At 43.1% G+C, this 23,681-nt stretch overlaps 1 protein-coding gene across 3 annotated transcripts in view; it reads left to right on the top strand.

The window, feature by feature from the left end:
- OTUD5 (OTU deubiquitinase 5) overlaps positions 1 to 23,681 on the top strand; it is a 456,714-nt gene that overhangs the window by 187,593 nt on the left and 245,440 nt on the right. For all 3 annotated transcript variants that reach the window (XM_086940296.1, XM_086940294.1, XM_086940295.1), the window contains exon 4: positions 827 to 983. In XM_086940296.1, the coding sequence (XP_086796422.1) occupies positions 827 to 983 (157 nt within the window). The remainder of the gene's footprint in view (positions 1 to 826; positions 984 to 23,681) is intronic.

Here is a 23,681-nt window from a genome sequence, read left to right as displayed (position 1 = left end):
CATTCTACCTGTCCTCAGTTTAAAAGTTAAGCATGTGATCTTGTGCATCTCTAAGACAACCTCTGCATACTGCCTCAATTTTTCCAATGTGCCCTTCTCCTCTTTCTCCTCTCACCTGCCCCACTAAGTCAACATTATGATTATTAAACCTATGTACCGTGGAGTATACTTAGTGTCTTATTTTCCACATACAGTTACTTGATAAAGTCTTCACATTCTCCACTAGGAGCTTAACTTTCCAAGATTCACCCCTACATCCATCTGCCGGCACTGTGAAGGCCAACTTTGTAAAAAAAAAAAAAAAACAGCCTTCTTTTAGTTTGTGACCCTGTACTTAAAATCTATTGACCAACTCTGCTACTTGCCTTGACCTCCCTCTCAATCAATATTCTCCATCTTCTCAAATTTTGTAGGCCTTATCTCACTCTACTGTGTCCTATCCCTGGATATATGCGCCACGGCATCCTTGAAGAAAAATCTTTCCCCAGGCACCACCTCCTTCAGGCTGAGCTGAACTGGACCTATAGGGGTCTAATCTCAAATGCTGCAGTACACAATTATCATTCAGTTATCTTTCTGCAATTTCAGCATGTGTGCTAGTTCAATCTAGTTGCATTTACTTTCTACTGGTTTTTAAATGTTACTGTTTCATTCTGATATACAGTGGTCTGCTCACATGCAAAACATCTGTTAGAATGCTCAAATACAGAAATACATAAATATAGACTTGTGTTTTTGTCAAAGCTCAGTTTCCAATAATTTTAATTTTGAGTTGCCTTTGAAATAATTTGCAATTACATATTTTTTTTTTTAATTCTTCTCTTAGATGAAGAATGCAGATTACTTCTCTAGCTATGTAACAGAAGATTTCACCACTTATATCAACAGAAAACGAAAAAACAATTGTCACGGAAACCACATAGAGATGCAAGCCATGGCCGAAATGTTTAATAGGCCTGTGGAAGTCTATCAGTATGGCACAGGTAAATCCAGATTTTTTTTTAAATAGTTCAGAGATAAGCTCACACCAAAGAACACAAACGTGATTACTCTTATGTCCTGGTTCTTTTCTTATTCAAATCTTGTGTGTATCCCTGCCAGTCAGTAGCTGGACTGGAAAAAAAAAAAGCTTTTAGTAGCGGTGCATGTGTCAGTACTACATACATCGTACGTGATATGACCTCATGACTACATTTATGAATCCTTGCCGTTCCTTTTTTCAGCATAAAGGTAACTGTGGATCAGAGCCTTCTCTTCAGGGTCACCAAATCCCTACTTGGGCCTAATGTATAGAATTTGTTGTCCTTTTCTTGGATCTTTCTGATGCTGTCAATTTCCACCATTCTGACCTTCAGATCAGACGTCTTACATCACGTTGCGCCTGCTTTTAAGCCATGTGTGTCTTACCATCAGTCAGTTGCATCAGCTGACCCACATAATCTTGGTGTCTTTTGTCTGGAAAACAGTAATTTATTGCACAAATGCAATGGTGTGCTACCATATTTGTGAGCATGTAGAGCAAGATCGCACACATTTGGAAGACCTTGTTTTTATCACCGAGAATAACTTTGCTGGTAAGTACATGGTCTTGACCTCTTGGCAAAGTACTGAACCCCATTTCTGCCAGGAAGGCAGAGAGGCATTCCTCCAATCGACTGTCGAATCCCCCACCTAGGAAGATCATCTTCATTGGCTCTGTGAGAGCAACGCGACTAATCCCTGGGAAGGCAAAATACGAGAAACTGAGACCATCAACTCCCAGTGGTGGACAATGTGTTCCTGCTTCACCATCTAAGGTGCATGTGAAGCACCTCGAAGCAGAGGTGTACTCCAAATCCAAGTATTTGGGGAATCCTTTGCACCATTGAGCCAGACTCTTCCTCTGGGTGTGGCAGGCCCAATCCATCATTAAACTAAAGTGTTGAGCCAGAGCCATTCTCTTTGTTGGTTTGGTGCTTCAGACACATTGCACAAGTTTTCAAGTCCATCTCCCTGGAGGAATCCAATACCAATCAATACACTAGCATCTGACCAGACTATACAATGCAGTCATGGCTAAAGCTTTTGAGGCGCTTTTTTACGCCAGCACCCCAGCTATAGGTTTAAGTGGTGCTATTAATCTGCAACTGCACCCCACGGATGCCAGCCCTGGCCATAGAGCTCCAAGCCTTTCAACAGATGTAGATGTGGAAATTTCAACATGTCATGTGATGGCTGTATTTTGTTTTAATTGTTTTTATTAAGATCAGTAGCAGGGCATATGAAAGACATACAGTACATACGATGGTTACGAATGTGCATTGTATTCAACAGTGTTGTTGCATACTATAAGAAAGTAGAAAAGAAAGCACCAAAAAACTTCAGGCATGCTTGAACAACGGCACATAACTCAATGCCCCGGAACCCCCCCCCGAACCCCCCCCCCCCCCCCCCCCCCCTCCTTAATCAGTCTCCCTCCATCAGTCAAAGGAGGATGGCTGTATTTTTTAAGGGCAAAATAATGTATTACCAGATGGGCAAAGTGTCTGAAGATTTTCCAGGTGCGTGTTCTCTACCTGTGTCAGGCCAATATATTCATACCCATTTACTATCTCCATCTCTGACAAAAGTTTCACTACTGTGGATCTTTGTTTCCAGACTCTGCCCATAAAGAGTACTAGTTCATGATCAACATACAGAAGAAACTGAAGATCATACTTTGAGTTCCATGAACCTCATTGGCATGTCTGCCAGGACCATGAATCCAGGTCTATCCTTGCTTCATTTATCGTCGCTCAAATCCATGGATCTTGAAGCAGCAGGTGATTCATCTTCCTTTCGATTTTGAAACATAGGAGGTCCTACACCATTGAAAGACTGGCATGGTAATAGTCAATTTGTCTGGTTCCAGCCAAGCATTGCCGATAAGACTAATGTAAACTTTCCAGCCTTTCAAGACTTTAAGAGCTCCTTTGAACGCTGGGTCCCAAATAGGAGTCTTTTTCCTCAAGAAGCAAGTAGGAGAAGAGGAAATACTTCAGCAAGAAGATTAATCCCTCCCAGCTCAGAAGCTGTCTCCTAAATGTTTGGCAACCTACTGATCTAAATTTGGCACTACAGAACTGGGCCACGCTCGGAACGACGATCGCAAAGCGAAATATAGCCAAGAACTGGGGCTCTGGAGTGTTACCTATGCATTGGCAGTGGGAAAGGGACATTGATGTCGCAATGGTGGCTGAAAAGGCGGTTTACACCCACAGGGGTGTCCCAAAAAATGGTCCAGAATATGGAGGAAATGGAACAAATTCCGGGCGAATATATGTGAGCCTCCACAAACTGCCTCAACCCCTGAAGCTAGCCCGTGAATATAGGAAGGGCTGAACTACGGATATGAATAAATGATGTTGTTTATGGGAGGGATGCTAGGAAAGTAGGTGCCACCTGTTGTAGTGTAAGTTTCTATGCTGTGAGATACTAGTCGTATATGCCATGGAATGTACAATTTAACTGCTGATGGAGATGTTTATTGATCATATGGATGTATATGGAAACTCAATAACAATAAAATGTTTAATAAAAAATAAAAAATAAAAATACCCAAAACAAAGAATGAATGTAACTTGATAGGCTTCTACTGAAAAACATTGGAAATAATTCTGTCCCTTTAAGAACTCCAGGTGGTTCCTCAGCCCATGATGCTTTGCACTGTGAGTTTGCATCACCATTTAGTTTTTATTAATGGTAAAATCAAGAATATACAAAGTTTCTAGTGCCCAACTCTAAAGAGCCTGTGGGCATTTTTCTGCCCATATTTTAAAATTCATCTCTTCATCTTGATTTTGGAACTCCTGTGAAACAAAATCTCGCTTCATTTGGCTTTTGAGACAAATTGTCAGGGTGCAGTCTTTATTTAAGTGTCCTCTTTGTGGAAGGACGAAAGTAGGCTTTTACCCGCCTGAGGTTTGTGTGGTGGACCTTCTACCCTCTGTCTGTGGAATGCGAGCTCTGCTCCAAAATCTCAAAAATCACTGTCCATGTTCAAGATTGTATCCTGCTCAGAGGGAAATTGGAGGACTTGTTTGCAAAGAGCAAGACCTCCAGCGAAGCGTCTTCTACTAGGATGATGCCTATGACTCCAGTGGATTCACTTAGGATATCCATGAAGAGGTATTCAAAGAAGGGAGGAGAGGAAGAGGTTTTAGTTTTCACACCATTCCTAACTTTGAGTTCCCATTCAACATTGGCAAAGGGAATTGCACTGACCTACTCAAAGAAGCGATTGATATCCAGACATCACTTGTACTTTAAGCCATTGACATAGATGCATTTGCAACACCCAAAGTCGCCAGCACTCTTGCCATCATCACTCCACTCACCATCTAAGCAGTATTCGGCATTGAGGCATTAGTCTTTAGGGGATTAAATGTCACGAAGATCGATATGTAGACAATTCAGTGGAAAAAGTCTCCTAAAAATAGATTCACCTGTGGGTTCTCTGGTTCTGTTAAATACTCTCATTTTTGTAACTCCACTAACATGATCCTCATCTGACTTTTCTAAGGCCACTTAAACGAACACATTTACTCAGTCCTAAGGTTAAAGTTTCCGGGCAGACCTCAGGGTCTCACATATGGGAATGTTCTCCATCACAGAGAGAACATTTACCGTCGACCTCCTCCACTTCCACCTTTGACTCATGCAGAGGATCATCCACTTTGAAAGTGCAACCATATGAAAGGGGGGTGGGAGGGTAGTCTGACCCGTAGCATCTTCACTGAAGTCAGAAATGTAGAATATTTCTTCCTGCTTGTTGGGACCCCTTGAGTACTTCTTCTTAGGTCTCACCGGAAACAGCAAATCTGCTGTCTCTTACAAGACATGTTAGCCTGGAGGGGGCTTAGAGCCTGCCAATTGCTTACTATTGGTTGGCTTAGTCACACATTTCTCATGGTTTTTTTTGGTCAGTGCATGCTGGTGTCACTACTCTGTCTCTCCCATGGAGCATGGCTCAAGTCCTTCTTCCTTTCCATGTTTGTGTCCCTTTGCTACACACGCTTTCAAGCTTGCAAAGATTTCCACATCCTTGTGAACAACTGTCAGAGAAGTATACAGCAACCCCTACCAACAGCTGTCATGCAACCACCCCTGTGAACAGCCTGCAGAGTGGGGTGCTTAGACTCCTCACCCGTTCAAACACCCCTCAGTCTGCAGCTATCTTCTACGCACAGCCAGGCAGTGAGAACCAGGCCTTTTCTGGTCACCAGTGCAGTGAGGGCAGTTGACTGATTAGTCCCAGCCTTGCTATCATCTACGTTAAGAACACCCTACAGTGAAAGTCATCACTGAGCTACAGAAAAGCACCACTGTGCAGCGCATGATATAATTTTATTTGGGAAGAGGTATTGTTTGTGGTTTTGATGCCTATCCAGGCTTTGAAGAGACTTTCTTCCTTGGAGGATGCTCTTGCTTACAGGATTTTCCAGGCAGTCCGCACTGGCCACATCATAGCATTTTTTTCCCCTTTACTTTCAACCCTGCTGCACAGCAGTCGCTCTGCTGTACAACAAGGCCAAGCAAAACATTGACAAAGCCAATAGCTCTCCCATCAGTGAGACCGATTGGCTTTGTCAATGCTTGTTTTTATAAACTTAATAAAAATCTTCGCTGCCTTTAATTAGAGCTAAAAACTGCCCCTATTATGGGCCTGCATTTTGGAAAATGGCAAACACGCCGGCTGTTATATTTTTCTTCTGTCGTAATGACTAGTTTGAACAGGCAACATTGCAGCATTTAGCCAAACCCTATATGCAGAGACCAACATGAAGGAAAAGGACTGTCAGATTAAAAGCCCACAAGGATGGAAAAAAAATTCCAAGTACAAGCACATACTGGTACTTGCAATTTGACTGCCATCGTTTTTTTCCAGCTTGAGCGGAGTGAAGTTCAGAACACTTATGGGGGTTTTCCTCCTTTTTTTTCTTTGCCTCAGGATTGGGTTTAAACTGATTCAGTTCGACACCTTTGGCGAGTTTGAAGCTTGTTCTTACATTTTTGTTATCTTTGAAAGGGGTTTTCCCCTCAAATGTATTTACTTTAGTTTTCCTCCCCTGAGAGGAAGAACGCTGCATCTGACCCATACTGTGTGTTGACTACTTACCATCCTCCCATTCAGTCAAGGAATGTGAATTTTGTCAAAAATGGCAATCCCATTTAAGGACCAGGAAGACATTCGCCTGTGAGGGAAGATAGATCTTCCGTCCGGGAAAGAGAATGAAACACAGCTGGCTGGCCAAAAAAAGGGGGGCTCTTTCTACTGCATCTGTGCATTTTTTAGAAAAAAACTACCAAACAGGAGAGATCTAGGCAGAAGTAGTGTCACCACCATAGTCACTCCTACTACTTCCATAGTGACAGTTGACATCGCACATCTCCAATTCGAAGTGATCCTTGGCACTGAGGTTCTAGCTTGGGTGCAGGCACAGTGTCGACAGGCCACTATTCATCAAATAAGACCATCATTCTCCCAAGAAAGCCAATATCAGAGTATTCACTCTACTTATTCCACATCAAGACACAACGTTGAAACGTTCAACATTAAGGCACTTCTCATAGCCCTCAATAAAATAGATATCCAAGTACTCTTTCCGAAGATCCACATCAAGGCTGTCAGTAGCTGATTTTTCCAACTTTTCATCTGGACACCTTTTCTTCTCTGCCTTACCATCTGTGTCATTGTTACTAGCAGGTCTACCTAGGGATGTAATTACTGCAGAAGATCTTCTCTAAGTGCCATTTACACACATGATTCCTAGGGGCACTTCTGTCACTCATCAGGAACCGGCGTCAGGCTTGAGACTCAAAGCGTCCCATCTTGCCTTCATGCAGCCTCACCTAGAGAGACATAAGAAGAGATCTCGGTCTCTATCTTTTCCTACCAGACATTTGTCAAACATGTCTTGCACTTACATATTGCCCGTTTTTTCACAGTCCAGATCGCCACCTATAGAAGACATCACCACCTTCCACGATGTCCTTCTAAAAGAATTGCTAAAGCTCAGTATATGGGTTGCGGGACCCTTGGTCCACAGTATTTCGTTATGGTAGATGTTTCAACCTTGGTCTGCTCTCAGGGCCCTCTTGTCTTTGGTTCCACATTTTGTGAAACTTGCAAACAAAAACGTTCTCTAGACCTAGATTACTGAAGTACATCCCTACTGGTCTGAAACTGGAACACGGATATCACGAACCTAAACTGTACTCCTAGCCTCTGCAGTCAGGAAGAAACACGTTTTTGCACTGGAGAGCTTTGTGCCTCCTGACAAAAAGACTAAACATATTAATGCAGCAGGCCACAAAGTTTGTAGATCCGCAGGAACTGCGTTCAAGATAGCTAACGCCACACCCTTACCAGGGTGGAAGGACAGCCCTGTTTGAATACCTGGCCACTTTTGCTAAGGAGTTCCAGAGAGAATGGAGATAAGATTTTATGAAAGTCGTACAGATGGAAGTACTAGTGCTCAGTGAAGTCACCAGTGCTTCCATTAATTCTGCAGACTTGCCAATCAACAAACTTCTCTACAGCATCCCTGTCAGACGCACTTCATGGTGTTGATGTAATGTTTTTGACTCCTGACGCACAGTTAAAAAATTAAAGCCCACCCATTCAGACGATCAGCCTATCATGATGATGAAAGTGAAGAATGAGGCTGAAAACCTGATTCTGGTAGTCGCAGACATGCTTCAGGTCTCAAAATAGATTGTGACCACAAAGAAAATATTGCAATCTCAATATAAACGGAGCGGCCACTGCCATTACCACCAGAAACCGTGAGCCCATTCTTCTCAGTGGTCCAAAAGTTTTCCACCTCAATGGCCACAGCATCCGCATACCCAGGAATACATTGGAGAGGTCAGCAACACCAGCAACCTTTCACCTCCGCAGTCCCTGTCTCATTCAAGCAATGGCCCTGCCGCGTTCTCTTCTCTCTACACCACTTAAGTTGGAAGTAGTATTTCAGATAATTTGAGAGAGGGGCCGAAGTACCAAAAAATAGCTCCATCAAACAATACAAAATGGGTACATTCTTCAATTCAAATGCTCTTTTCTATCAATTCCACCAGAGCATGCACCAAAATATCACTTGCAGTTATTTTGGATGGAATTGACATCTCTTCTGTAAAAGCGTTTATTATAGCTAGGGCTGCTGGTTTTATGGGATTTAATCGTTTGAGGTTTAAGTCTGCATTCATCTATATTTATTTTTGGGCATCATATTAAAAAGGAAGCTATAATTTGCATATTTCCATTTTTATTTAACCAAAAAATGGTTACTCATGTTTGCATTTCCAATCAGCTTTAGCCATTTATGGTACAATGAAAAATTCTGAAATCATTTGCATTATCAAACAGCTTAAATAGCTATACTCAGTGGTTATTATAGCTTCATTGTGAATTCTTTTTCTAACTCCCATACCTGTTTTCCATATTTAAAAACAAATATTGACCGGAAAATAGATAGTGCCAAACTGTTTACAAAAGCAGCTAGGCCAAAGAATACAGCACCTCCGGCATATGAAAGGTATGGTTTTTTTACATGCTGGATTTCGAATTGAGTGCTCACTGATTGATATTGTGGAAAATAGATTGACTGATTTTTACATATAGATACAGAAAGAAAACAAACTGGGAGTCCCAATTATAACCCCCCCCCCCCCTGTTAAAGGAAGCTATTTAAGTGATTTCTATTTTGTTTCACAAAAAAGCCCCAAGCTTGGATTCAGACTGATTCTGGATCCAAGCATGCCAACAAATTGGTCTAATTGCAGGCGTTCAGAATGTTGGCTCTGCACCAGTTACATCCCTGGCTCATGAAGGGAGTATGGATGTACTCTGTGGACTTACAAGATGCATACCTATTCATTTTATTTTGATAACTTGTAGAGCGCACAAATACCTGTAGGTGTCTCAGCGCTATATGCTGGGAAGGTAAGCAGAGAGCTGGTGGGAAGCCTATTGCTTTCAAAGCCATTTGTTTTCTAAATGATAGCAGGGTGGGGACTAGCCTTTATCTCCAAGGAAAGAGAAGTCCACAGTTTGGATGTGGCAACTATGAAGCTTCTGTTACCCCAGTTGGCTTTCTTGGTTCTAGGGACGATCAGAAGATTGGCATCTGCTGGGCATGTAAGCCAGGAAAGCTTTCTTCAAGCATTCCGGTCCTGCATTGTGAATTGCCTTATAGGCAATACAGAGAGCCATAAATGTTGTTCTACTTATGGGCAGCCAATGGAGCTGTCGCACCACATTGGAGATGGGCTTGAACTTGGGGGTACCTGACAGTATCCTAGAGGCTGCGTTCTGTACCAACTGCAGCCTACCCAAAACCCTTTCTTGGGCATTTATTATAAGGCTATTGCAGTAGTCCACCTTAGACATAACCAGAGCACAGTTAAACTTTCTCCCGGTGCTGGCTGGGATGAAAGGTAACATTTGCTTTATCTTTCTTAAAACATAAAAGGTTAAGGAGACCACTGCGTTAGCATGATGTATAAAATATAATCTATCGTCAAAAATGACACCCAAGTTTCTGGCCTTTTTGATGGGGATTGGGGGTAATCTCAAATCTACTGGCCACCAGGTCGGAGACCATCCTGGGGCAAGGTTTTCAAAGACCATTACCTCTGTCTTGGCTGAGTTTAATTTAAGGCAGTGATTTGACATCCAGGAACTAATGGCCAAAATGCCGTCATGAAAGTTTGTCGAGACTGCGTCTCCTTCTTTATGCACAGCGAGCAGCAGTTGTGTATCACCCGCATATAGCGTGAGACCCATCCTGAATGATTTAATTACTCGTGCTAAGTCAGTCACATAAATGTTGAACAAAGTCTGACTTAGAGAAGATGCTTGCAGAACTCCACAAGAGAGTGAGAAAACTGGTGAGTTGAAGTCACCCAGACTGACTGGGTGCGATTGGATAAAAAAAGGGACTGAAGGGCTTTGGCCTTGTGCCCGATGCCTATGGCTGAGATACGATTGATCAGCGTAGTATGATCAGCAGTGTCAAATGCTGCTGATGGATCCAGTAGCACCAGTACTGCTGCACCTCCTGTTGTGTGGCGTTTTAGGCTACAAGTGAATTTTCCCGATTCATGCCCTTATATAGATACAAATCATGTTGCCCTAATATAGGCATAGAAATCAAACCCTTATTTAGGCATAGCCCATGCAAACCAAATACAGGCATGGCTACTTCCAAACGTCACAACAATTTCTTCGAAAATCGGCTTAAGCAGTCAGGGAACTTCCCCTCGCTTGAACATTGATTTGTCCAAGAACTCATGTACTTTGCAAAGAAAACCTTTCCCTAGGGGTTCTTTCCTGACGTTATTATGCCTGACTTTACGTCAAACTGTGGCATTCCTAAACACCTTCAAGGTATAAATATGCCTTTACTTGCTATAGCAAACCACGGTGGTTCGGAGCAGTTAGACTATCTACTTTCCCGACGCAGCTCGCTACAGCAAGTGCCGAAGGAAGTAGACTCCCCAGCTGATCAAGAGGCTGCCCTTTCTCCTGCCGAGAATCCAGCTCCAGTGTTTCCAAGCTCCCCTTGCGGGGTGTTGGAAAATCGAGTCCTGAGACAGAGATAGCAGACCTCCTTCATTCTACCTAAGGTATGGAGCCGATTATAACCTAGATAAATCTTGGATAGATTCTTGACAAAGAAAACTAAAAACCTATGCTACACGATACTTAATTCTTCCCGCGTACTAGAGTTAGGTTTTTAGAAGTATTTTAGAAGCACCAGTTGAGTATTTTAGTCAGTTATTTATGTATGCATTTTTATATGGCTTAGAAATCATACAATGCTCTTACAAAAATATTTTATACTATTGTCACTGTACGTATTATACTTTGCAGTCTGCATTATGATTGTAGCAGTTCACTTCTCTTGCATGAGAAACAAGACTGTTCAATAAACCCTTTTCATTGAAAACATCTGTCTCTCTATTTCTCTGCAACTCTGTTGAAACTAAGCATGCACAATTGACTGAGTGAAATACTTATCTATTGTTTCCACGACTCTAGAGATATATTTCTTATTCTTGGGAAACAAAGTTGTCATATTTATGCGGTTGTCAGAAACAAATCCCTTCTTGTGAATTCGAGAAAGTTTCCAGTGACCTCTGAGCTAGCTGGCACTCGCTATTAAGTTTAGTATATTCGATAGAGCCCTAGTCGACCTCAGTCCTACGTCCAATCTATAGGATATATTATTCCAATGCGCAGAGCCTATTGGGAATATAGGAACTACACTACATGGCACCCAACGTTTGGTAAGGCACTAATTTAATGCTAGATACTAAAGTAACTCAGTCGTGCTTTTCTCAGACTCCTTTTTTCCCGTAAATACTCCAATAGACGTCTGGAGTGGGTAAAAGGATAAAATATCCGCCATAACGGAGTAGGACGAAAATCCTATGTATTAGTTTTTGGTTTTGTTAAACGTTGAAGGATACAGTGTTCCAAAATATTGTGCACCTTATCTTTGTTTCCTTGAAACTTGCTCTGCAAACTTTCAGTCAACAAAATGCAGGCTAGCGACACCGAGCACGGTGGAGCTACAGGCAATAATGCCGTAGCAGGCTTTGACGTTACAGGTTTCCAACAGACCGACGCGGATGCTATAATCATCCCAGAAAATTTAAGGAAAGCCATCACTATAAAACTTATTTTAAAAAATGGCCTATCATCAAGAGGTGGTAGGGTTATTTTTGTGATAGAGGCACATGAATATCGTCAGACAGAGGTATTCTATTCATGGATTATCTTCCCTGAAGCAAATCCAGTAACACATGTTTCACTTCTACAAAGAGGAGGAACCTCCAACTGAATACTTTCCTTTCCAGGATATTGAAATTCCATTAACCTACCAAGAGCACGCAATCTGGTTTAAGGGCGCCCTACAACATTTAAATCACATTATCAGGCTCGGTCCACTAGGTAGACCAGGAGCAACATTACCAGTATTATCCAGCTGTACACCACATCCTGCCATTGAAGAAATGACGGGTGTGGAACTACTAGTTCAACTAAAACAACTAATCAAAATCCATAGACAATTGGTTCGATATGTAGTGCGGACTCTAACAGTCCAACCTCCTATAAGGATTCCACAACACACCCCTTACCAGGGGAACACAAATAAAATTACACCACAGACTATACAATCGGTCATATACCCGCAAAACGGGAACAAATTCCATTCTGGATAGCTAAACAAATTACTCAAATTGAGGCAGTATTTCCTGATACTACCCCTCATGAGAAATGCAAGATTCTAACCATCTGCTTACCAATGGGGATCGCACCACATCTGGAGGACTGCAACACTTGAGGTACAGTCTTCGCTGCAATCTACACTAAAACACATGGTGTTCCACCCTTGGCGGTAATACCAGACGTCCTGAAACAGGAGGCAGAGCCTGCTTTAAGTTTAGGTATGCAATTACTAAAGGATTTCAAACAGGTCTCAACAATAATAACTAATATTAAAGGTGAAGCAGCATCCGCGGCGATCCACCAAAAGCTAAGAGAATTTTATGTAACTGAGCAACCACAAGAACTGGCCAGAATAATTGTAAAAGCCTATGAAGAACTAGGTAGAGACAGTTTGGGTGGTAAACCAGTGAAACCACAACTGACAAAGTCCTGAAAAGGTCTTTATTGAAAGTGGGAGAACACTAAAACTTCTAAAGAGAAGCGTTCTCCATCCAGAGCTAGGTCTCCTCAAAAGGGTCCCTCTGAGAGGAGGTATAACCTCAGGAATAGGGATAATTTGAGAAAACCTGATAGATATCAAGATACTGATACACGTTCCTCTTGTACCTTTCAGACTTATCACAGAAATCCGAAAGAAGAGGACGGTCCGAAAACAAGGAAGAACGCGTAAAGTCCAAAGACGATCAGCGTGTTCCAAAAATTAAAAAAAACTCAATTCACCAAAAAGAAGGTAGCAGGTCTAAAAATCAGACATGCCGAGGATCTTGAGGATACAACTCAAGAACGGGGAAAGGGCTCAGACAATGTTGGACAGCGCAGCAGAAGTCACCATAGCTCGCAAGGTCCTAAAGGATCATCTGGAGACAGTGGACTTGAATGAGTACATCTACGTTGAAACTGCAGATACCAGGGTTATTGTCCAACATAAGGTATATGAAGTAACTCTACAGATGGAGGGGGACATAAATAGAAAAATAAGAGCAGTCTATTGGGAGATGCTCTCTCAGGGTTATGATATTCTTCTAGCTGAACAAGACTGGCCACTGTCAGGGAGTGCCCACATGGCGAAGACATCATTATGCCAGCCTTCTCCAATCATATTCCAATTCATAAAAAATATACCTATCACAGAAAATGGGCAGTAGCCCAGGCTCCAGCATTATACAAAAATCATGTAGGATGGGATGAGGATTCTCCTCACCATAAAATACAATTGAAAAATCAAACTACTGCACAAAGGCAGTATCCAGTTAAGCAAGAAGCTAAGAAACAGATCAGGGAGATCTTAGATCAACTTGAATACCAAGGGGTGTTTGAAACATGCACCTCGTCAATGAACAATCCTTAGTTTCCGGTCTCCAAACCAGACAATACATATTGTCTAGTTTTGGATTACAGACATTTAAATTCTTGTTGCAAAATGTTTGCAGTGCAAAATGCCCACAGTGCAGCACTAATGAATAACATTGTGCACAAAAAATATAAAACCACATTAGATATTTCTAACTGGTTCTTCTGTCAAAACATTGCACCAGAAAGTAGGTACTTGGCCGCTTTCTCAATAATGGGGACACAGCGTCAATTCTGTCGTCTTCCCCAGGGATTCAAGAATAGTCCAGGGTTATTTTCAGCCAGGGTAACAGTTACTACAAACCTAGGACGATGAGACCTTATCATAGGCCGATGACCTCTATCTAACAGAGGATGACTTGGATAGGCACTTGAACAGGGTGAACACCATAATATTGGGCTTCGCCTCTGAAGGGTATAAATTCAATTTCAAGAAAACGAGAATTGCCCACTTAAACGTCCTTTTCCTAGGATATGACTTATCAAGTGAAAGCAAAAGCCTGGCAGCAAACTTTCTAGAGAAATGTGCGCTGCTCCAACCTCCAAAAATGCTAAAAAACGTAGTCAATTCTAGGTTTTCTAAATTTCGGAAGAACTTGCATTCTAAATTACGCAGAAAGGGTTAAGCCTCTCTACGAATTAATCAAACCTGATTTCAAAACAACTAAATTTGACTCAAAAACACACAAATTTTGCGTTCATTGCAAACAGACATGTTAGCAACAAAATATTTACAAACAAGCGTAACTGTACGCAACTTAGTGATCCGAATCCCAGGACGATGTGGATTCACGTACTTGACCTTTAATGAGGGAGAAAAAGTACCAATGGCTTACAAATCACACTTGTAGACACAAGCAGAAATTAAATTCTCTTCACCCAAAAAATTCTGACAGCGGTACAAACTGCAGTCGCAAAGGAGCCCTCGCACAGGGAAAACGCATTATGGTCGTTATACCTGTACCCCCCTTAGAGGCAGTGACAAAAGCGAGCATTCCAAATGCTAAAGCTTTACATCCGAGATGGATACAATGGGTTAACTCTCTTGCTGCAACAGTCGTTGAATACGTTTTTTTTTTTAAGCAAATTTTATTGATAGTTTACATTGAAATCGCAGGGCTCTCTTCCCCAGAGGCAACTGCCAACCATTTGAATGTACATAACGCATTGCAATCCATCATGTCTTTTACTTCAAATAAAAGTAGAAAAAGAATGCAATTAACCACCTTCCCTCCAGCCCCCTTCCCCCCCCCCCCCCCCCCCAACCCCCAACCCTCCCAGGATCCCCCCCCCCCCGGCACGGTTCCATACAATGTCAACGATTTATGAACACATAGCCACTGGCACAGCACGCTCAAGCATCCCATACTGGGTCCTGTTCCGGCGGAGGCTCAAGCCAGATGCCCCTGAAATCAGCCCAACGTTTCCAGATTTTATAATGTTTCCGAGGGCAGCCCCGGCAAAAAATATGGCCTTCTCCATCCCCATACAGAAATCAATCAAGCCCCCTCTTCCACGCCACTAACGTCGGAGCCCTCTGATCCTTCCATGCCTTCGCTATATCTTTTTTGGTAATTGTGAGACCCAGTAACAACAAATGCCTCTTGTAGAGGTTACCCCCCACTCCATCCAACACATGTAGTAGTCCCAGGCGCGGCGTGCGGGGAAGCACCCATCCAGGCCATTCCAGACCCCCTTCCAGAACCTGTCTAAGTGGCCACAACTCCACACTGTGTGAAAGAAAGTACCCTCCTCACATCCACATATCCACACCTAGTACAGATTGGGGATGCAATGAGGCCCGCCTGCCACAGCCTCCGCCGAGTGAAATATACCCTGTGCAAGTATTTAAACTGAATCAGTCTCAGGCGGACAGAGATGGCAGCTCCTCTGGGGCCTGCCAGTGCCTCATTCCAGTCTTCCTCTTCTAACTCCCCCACATCAGCCTCCCAGGTCCCCATTAGTTTCTGCAGATCAGAAGAGCAATGTATAATCAGGGATTGATATATTCGTGATATTTATTTGGTCTCAATGTCCCCCATAAACACCCGAGTCTCCAGCGTACTAAATTCGAGGAGAGATGTCAATCCCTCAATATATGGGGTAATGGCATGTCTGAATTGTAAATATCGGAAGAACTGAGCGCGGGGCATATGGTATTCAGCACCCACGTTCAAAACGGAGATTGGACGGTACGAGGCATGTTGCTCCGGGGGCCGACCAGGTTCGTGAAATACCACAACCTCAGCATGCCTCCAGTTAGGGGGTAGACTACCGTGCTCCCTTGCTGTAATGGCTGGATTTTCTGTTTAGATGGGATCAGCCCCCAGGGGCCCCTGTGACCCAGCCAAAACGTACTCACCTTCCCTTCTTAGATCGTATTCACAATAAGTAGATATACAGATAAATATACAAGTTGCACCTAGGAATGGGGAATGACAATATACATATACAGACTTTCTACAATATCTTATTCACATCAGTTGGCCTCGCGGTCACCCCGACCCAGACCGTTCTACCCTAGGGCAGATCTGACACACAATCTGGTGCGTCTACACACGGGCCTGCAGAACCCAATGCTCCCTTTTCCAAACCGTTCGCGATCCTGCGAAACCTACACACTAGTTCGACCACCTAGTGCTCTCATTAGCTCAAGCCACAATCCTGTGGGTATAAACACTGGTTCGACCCCCCAGTGCTCTCATTAACGCCGCATGTCAACGACGACCACATTCCTATGAACACCTATACATATATATATATTGGGATATTATCTCAGCTGTCTACTCGGAATGAAACTACAATAATGACTTTGGATATGGGTCCAGATTGTATAGTGTACTCGCTGCTTTTGGCATCAGAGGTTCACTCACTCCCTATTTGTGTGATCACCACTTACCTGATTGGGATTACTCGTCCATTCACGCGCCTAGCTTTCACCTAGGAGTATCGTTTACCAAGATTGAACATAAGCACCAGGCACACGGTAATTCTATATGAATTAGGATATTTATTAACAATAAACATGAATCACATTACTATGCATTAATACATTTGCAAAAGGGAATAAAAGATAAAGGTTAGGGTGCACATACTATAAGGATCGGTCGGACTTCACCTGGTTAATGGGAAATCGGGAATCGGCAGTCATCTAGGCTCCTGTCTCGTCTCTGGGTCCTGGCTCGCCTTGCAGTCACCCTCAGCCGTCACAAGTACACGTCTGCACTGCTAGGCTCAAACTCGTCTGCTCTCCCTCAGGACCTCGGAACCTTGCTGTTAATTAGCTACCGTCTCTCTCTCTCTCTGCATTAGTGCGCTCCGCGCCACTTCTCGTTCAGTCTATCTTCAGAGAGTTTCGGTCTTAAATCTTTCTCCGACTTCAAAGATGGCGACTTGTCCACCATGAAAGTGAATAATGGCAGAGATGCTAACGGCTAGATGCCGCCTACGGACTGACTGACTAAAAAGACTAACACCTTCGCTAATATCAAAGCCCGTTCCTTCATGGAAATTCACGGCCAGTAACCTGCCGCCCACCAAATTCTTGTACCTCCCCGTACCAAGGACACTTTCCCAGCCGGCCGGCCTGAAGTTGTGTCTTCGGAGTGGAGAAAAATACATTCCTTCGATAAGGGTCAGCCTGAACCGGTTCTCTCCAAGCGAACAACAGCTTAAAACTAAAACATCACACTTGACCTAGAAAGCCTTCTCGAGCTACCAGGCAGAAAGCAAAATGGAGTCTGTCTCGTTTAAAGCCTACGGAGCCCATAATATGCATAGCTCCATGAAAAACAGATCGGCATGTTAGCAAATGAGTGAATCATGACTAATACTTATATATCTAACCCCTCACTTAAATTCATAAGCCCTACTCTAAGGGAAATAACACGCAAATGCCTTTATATATGTATGACAGGGTCCCTGTCTATCGGCCTAATCCCTATGCTATGGGGGTGATAGGCTGGAGTCACTCTCCATCATTCTCCTTCTCCAGAGAGCTAGCAAAAAGACAGCCATAACATTACACCCCTTGACTCCAGTCTATTATCCACCAACTAAATGGAACTAACGTCAGTAGACGAATAATATGAAACAAAACTAACTGATCTACGAGTCTTAGTAAATCTAAAAAATTGTAATAGGGAAGGGATACACTGAATAAAGCAGCAAATTGCTATAAGGATACAAACAGCAACAATAACCCCTCCCAAAATTTGTCGTAAAAAATGCATGTCAGGGAGCCAGTTAAAAAGCCAGTCAAAGAAACCCTGATCTATGTGTTCTCTAATTTCTGCAGTCAAGTCGTGGAGTTTATTAATATGGGATTGGATATCTTTAGAATGGTCAGATAAATTAAAACAGCATAGACCTTCAAATTCAGAGCACTCGTGCCCATGTTTCAACAACAAATAATCAATTGCAGCACGGTTTTGCAAAATAGCTCTACGTTCACCTTGGGAATCTAATAATAAATCGGATAAAACAGCAGACGTTTGATTGATTGACTTCACCATCCAGCAGGCCATTTTGCCGATTGTTTTGGCATTATAAACGGCCAATGCCGGAACACCAATAATAGAAAAGGCTAAACCAAGATATTCAGATCTAGAAAAAAGATGAACAGAGGAATCACAGTCTTCATGTAATGACATAGAGTCTCGAACAATACGAGAATGGGAAGGAGGACGTGAAGAAAACATTAGCAAACTTAACCTAGTGATAGCACATGGGCCACCAGAAATATTTGCAGGAATATAGGGCCAAGATGAATTCCCGCAGGAAAAGAGCCATCCAGCTGGTAATAACATTGAACGATAATGGCTAGTGGCTACAACTAAACTTTTACAGGTCATATTGTTATTCACTGAAAGACATGAATTAGGAAGTCTTTTTGAACACAGTAAACGTTGATGGAATGAAAAAGTAGTAGCTGCTTGGAGTTTCAATCGCAGACACTCAGAAATGGCCTTAGGATTGCAGGTCATAATAAAACAAAGATCACCAGGGGTAATATTAAAAGTAATAATTCTGGAATTAATAGGGACATCCAGGTCTGGAAGAAGAGTACATGAGGGACAAAATTCATGGGCCGCGAAATCGCCCAGAATAACATTAGGTCGGGCATTGGATACATTAAATACATAATGTAGAGTTTCAATAGAAGCAGGGACAGCAACCAAACAGGTCGCTAAAATGTCAGTGACGGACTTCATGGGGGTAAGGCAAAAATGCGGAGAGTTCGTCACTCGCTTCGCGAGTGTGATCCAAAAATTTGAAGAGGCGCGCCACGCGGACCGCGCGGCTCTTATTGTCCCATCACTCGGCGTCGGTGGATCCTCTCCTCTCCCGGCGTAGCAAGCCAAAAGGAGTCCAACGCCGACACATCCTGCAGCAGCAGTCCAAAGAATGATCTGAAAGAATAGAAACACAGGCCTTAATCATTCTCGTAAGTAACATTTATCAGCTGGGACAGCTTCCCAGCCATCTTTCCCTGGCTTCATCACCAAAACGGTGTTGTCATGACCGGTCGCAATAATATCAGCCTGTTCAGGAGGATTCTTAGGCGATTGCACCCATATTTTAGCTCCAGGAAGATCAGACGATCCGAAGCCTTTTTGTCCTCGCACAGTTAGCAACGTTGGGGCAGAGCCTTTCTTGATCTCACCACTGAATACAGGCATAATCAGTAACTGAGCAACACGGTCAGACTTTTTGATCAACAAATCAGTCTCACTGCTATTAAGCAAGAGAACCTTAATCTCTCCCTGATAATCACTGTCAATCACTCCTCCGAGTACTTGTACACCCTTCAGGGCCAGGCCAGATCTAGGGGCAATTAATCCAAAACTACCGGCAGGTATAGAGACACCAATGCCAGTTTCAACAATGATTCGATCTTTTCCCGGGAAGTGTGCATCATTTAATGCATGCAGGTCGAGGCCTGCGGAGCCTGGGGTTGCTCTACACGGAGCCAAAGCACCGGGGGTAATTTCCCAATATGTGACCGTAGTTGCAATAGAATTAGGTTTCGCATCAACATGTGGAGGAAACAAACGCATCAAAGGAGATTCAGCATGTAACAAAGGGCGATTATTTAAAATTAATAAAGCTTGAAGAAGGACATCTCTCCACTGGCTGTAACGGTCATCAGTCAACTTGCGCAACTGTTCTTTCAACAAGCCATTCATTCTCTCAATCAGTCCTGAAGCTTGTGGATAATATGGAATATGAAACACCCAATCTATATTATTCTCCATACAGAATTCCTGCACCAATCTTCCACGAAAGTGGGATGCATTGTCTGATTGAATTTGGAATGGGACACCATAGTACAGAATAATTAGCTCCAAGGTTTTAATAGTATTCACTTGGGTAGCATACTTGCAAGGGAAAGCGACCAAAAGGCCACTATAAGTATCAACCACTGTACAAATGTATTGACAATTTCTGCTCATGGGAAGCGGACCAATATAATCAATCTGCCAAATTTGGGCGGGCAATTTACCTCGATGTAAGTGACCTCGAACAATTTGAGGCACCTCCTTCTTTCTAGAATGTTGGCAAATGGGACAATGTAGAATGGCATCTTTAATTAAAGAAAAGGGAATATGAATTCCTCTATCAGCAGCCCACCTGTTAGTGGCTTTCTCTCCAAAATGTCCTGCTTTCTGATGGGCCCATTTCGCCAATCCCGCCAAATCAGAACCTTGCATGTCAACCACTGCCTCAGAAATTTTAGACTGTTCATCTGCAATGTTATGGAAAAATTTGTCAAGGGAGTCGATTGGAGTATGAGCATCCACGTGAAAGATCGTTACAGTACTCTGCGGAAGCAGTTCCCAAATTTCTTGCCACAATTCTTTACCCCACAATTCTTTGGAGTGCAATTCCCAATCGTGCGAGTGCCATGTAGGCAACCACACCACTAGTCCATTTGCAGTGGACCAAGAATCAGTGAAAATATGACATGTACCTGGTAACTCCTGTTTCAAAACTTGGTAAACTGCATAGAGTTCAGCATACTGACTACTCTTACCGTCTCCAGTTGTGCTCAATAATTTCTGTGTAATCGGATTATAGGAGACAGCTTTCCAATGTCTTTTGTCACCAATGAACTTCGCAGAACCATCCGTAAACCACACATGTTTTCTATCCTCCGCGGACAGATCATTAAATGATTTACCCCACTTCACGGGAGACTCCTGCACTACGGGGACCGAACACTCACTTTCAACCTCATTGGAGGGCGCCTGCGCCACTCGCTCATGTAAAACCGCCACACCTTTCGGACCCACACGTGCCCTGTCCTGAATGTACCATTTCCATTTAATCACACTAGCCTCCTGAGCATGTCCAATTCGATGGGACTTCGGTGAACTCAAAACCCACTGCATGATGGGAATTTCAGGCCTCAAAATCACAGCATGGCCTAAAGTCAATTGCTCGGTATCCACCAGAGCCCAGTAACAAGCAAGCAACTGTTTTTCAAAAGGTGAGTAACGCTCACCAGCCTCTGGCAACTTTTTGGTCCAAAAACCTAATGGCACTTTTTGTCTGCCCTGCTTTTGCCACAAACTCCAATTGGCATACAGACCTTCCACGGACACATTCAAATCCACATCACCATCACTCACGGGCCACAAATCCAAAGCATACTGAATAGCTTCTTTAGCCAAATTAAAAGCAGTCTGTTGAGGTTCGCCCCATTCAAACGCATTCTTTTTACGAGTGACTCGATACAAAGGAGCCAAAATCTGACTCAAATGGGGAATATGCTGACGCCAAAATCCAAACAATCCAATAAAGCATTGCGCCTCTTTCCTGTTTCTGGGAACAGCAAAATCAAGTATTTTTCGTTTAACCTGTGGAATCACCTCTCTGTGACCCTCATGCCAATTAATTCCTAGAAATCTTACAGCTTGGGATGGAGTTTGTAATTTGTCAGGATTAATTTCCCAACCTTTCGCTCGCAGACAATCAATAATTTGATCTAAATGGGACTGTACCTGGTCTTGCGTTTCACCTTGAATCAAGATGTCATCAATATAATGACAAATCTGAACTTGTGGAATCGTGGGCACTTCAGACAAATGTTCCGCCACCAGCCGGTGACAGATCGTAGGACTATGTACATAGCCTTGAGGAAGACTCCGGAACGTCATTTGACGTCCATTCCATGTAAAACTGAATTGCTCCTGGCATTCAGGGGCAATCGGAATTGAAAAGAATGCATTAGCAATATCAATCGAAGCATACCACGTACCTGGATGCTTTTGAATTCTCTCAATCAGTGTAACAATGTCAGGCACTGCAACAGTCAATTTAGGTGTATGTTTATTCAATTCTCGATAATCAACAGTCATGCGCCAAGAGTTGTCACTTTTGCGCACGGGCCAAACAGGATTATTCCAAGCAGATGTGACCGGAGTAATGACTCCCGCGTCAACCAAATCCTGAATCGTAGCTGTAATTTCTTCATGACCACCCGGGATGCGATATTGTTTCTGAGAAATCACTTTCGTCGCTAAAGGGATCTTAATAGGTGGCATGCGTAAACGGCCAACCCGTACGGGTCTGGTCGAAATGTACTGTCTAGTACCAAATTGATAGTAACCATCATCCAAATGCAAAGCCATACCTTTCAAAATGTCAATTCCAATAATGTATTCCAAAAGTGGCACAACCAACACAGAGTATTCTCTACGAGGAATCCTACCAATTTTAATTTCAAGCGCAGTTTGAACTGCGGGTGTTTCTTTACCACCCAGACCGGTAATTGTGAAAGATTGTCCATGAAATTTTCTCGACTTACCATGAATTAAAGTGGCCTCCGCTCCAGTATCAACTAACGCTCGGGCCCTTTGGATATTACGATGTTTCCAAAAAATCTCAATATCTACATAGGGTCTGTAATCTCTGTGGGCCCACCTGCGTACCGGAGCTTGACCTATTTCCTAGTCATTTTTCCTGCGTTCCGTCAACCAAGACAGATCAGGGTAAATGTTTTCAGTTTTCTTGGGTATCAGAATTTCTTGTTCATATCCGTCTCCAATACGAAACGGATTAGTATCGGGTTCAAAAAGTTGTGAGTTACGGTCAGAGAGTCTGTTATGATCCTCCCTCCTTCGTACGTCAGGAGAATAACTCCTTGTATCTCTACGACTGCTAGAGCCACGATCATCTCCTCCCCTCTCACGATCATCCTCTCTCCCCCTCCCCTCATTACGACGGGGGGAACCACCACGTTCATGGCGCCGATCATCACGGCGATCAGAATTCACACGTCGCCTCTCATCACCACTGTCATCCGAACCACGATCATACTCATTCTTTCGCACCCGACGGGCACCTTCCTTTCGATCCAAACCACGCTTACGAAACATATCCCATAGGACATTATTAGGTTCACCATCAATCTCTTCCCTTTTGATACCATCCGCAAGGAGAGCAAAAAACATGTCACGTCTAGAGAACTTATAGTCCCCACCAGTACGACCCTCAGGTCGGGATTGTCTTTCAGGTTTAAACCATTCACCCAGCTCACCAAGCTGACGAACAGACTCAAGCACAGCAGACAAAGGATTGCCAGTTTGGTTAATCAATAAAGTCATCATGACCTGCTTGTAAGCAACAGGAGAAGTACGTATAATGCGGTTACGCACAGAAGATGTTAAAAGACCATCCAATAATCTGTCAGCAGTACTAAGGAAGATACAGGTTTTCATGACTTCTTCCTTTAAACGTTGCGACGCATCGCGCAGAGTATACCACGGCTTTTCATCAGAGGGCCAATCAGACTCAGTTGGATATTTATGATTACAGCCATCAGACGCAAGCTGGAGCAAAGAAGTTTGAACATTACCATTAAAATTCCGAAAATGGTCCTGAATAGTAGAATCAGAACTCAAAGAGCAAAATCGTAAACAATCAACAGCATCGAGCATAATACCGGAAGCACCAAGCTCATAAAGGCGCACCATCCAGGTAAGCAAGGTCTCACCAGGCCGTTGTTTAAATCGTTGCAGGATGTCGCTGATCTCCTGCTGAGTAAAGTCTTCAATACAGTCAAGAG

Source organism: Lissotriton vulgaris, chromosome 10 (genome assembly GCF_964263255.1).
Source record: "Lissotriton vulgaris chromosome 10, aLisVul1.2, whole genome shotgun sequence".
In the NCBI taxonomy this organism is placed as follows: Eukaryota; Metazoa; Chordata; class Amphibia; order Caudata; family Salamandridae; genus Lissotriton; species Lissotriton vulgaris.
The sequence above is the reverse complement of the archived record's forward strand: the minus strand, read 5'-3'. Positions and strand labels throughout refer to the sequence as shown.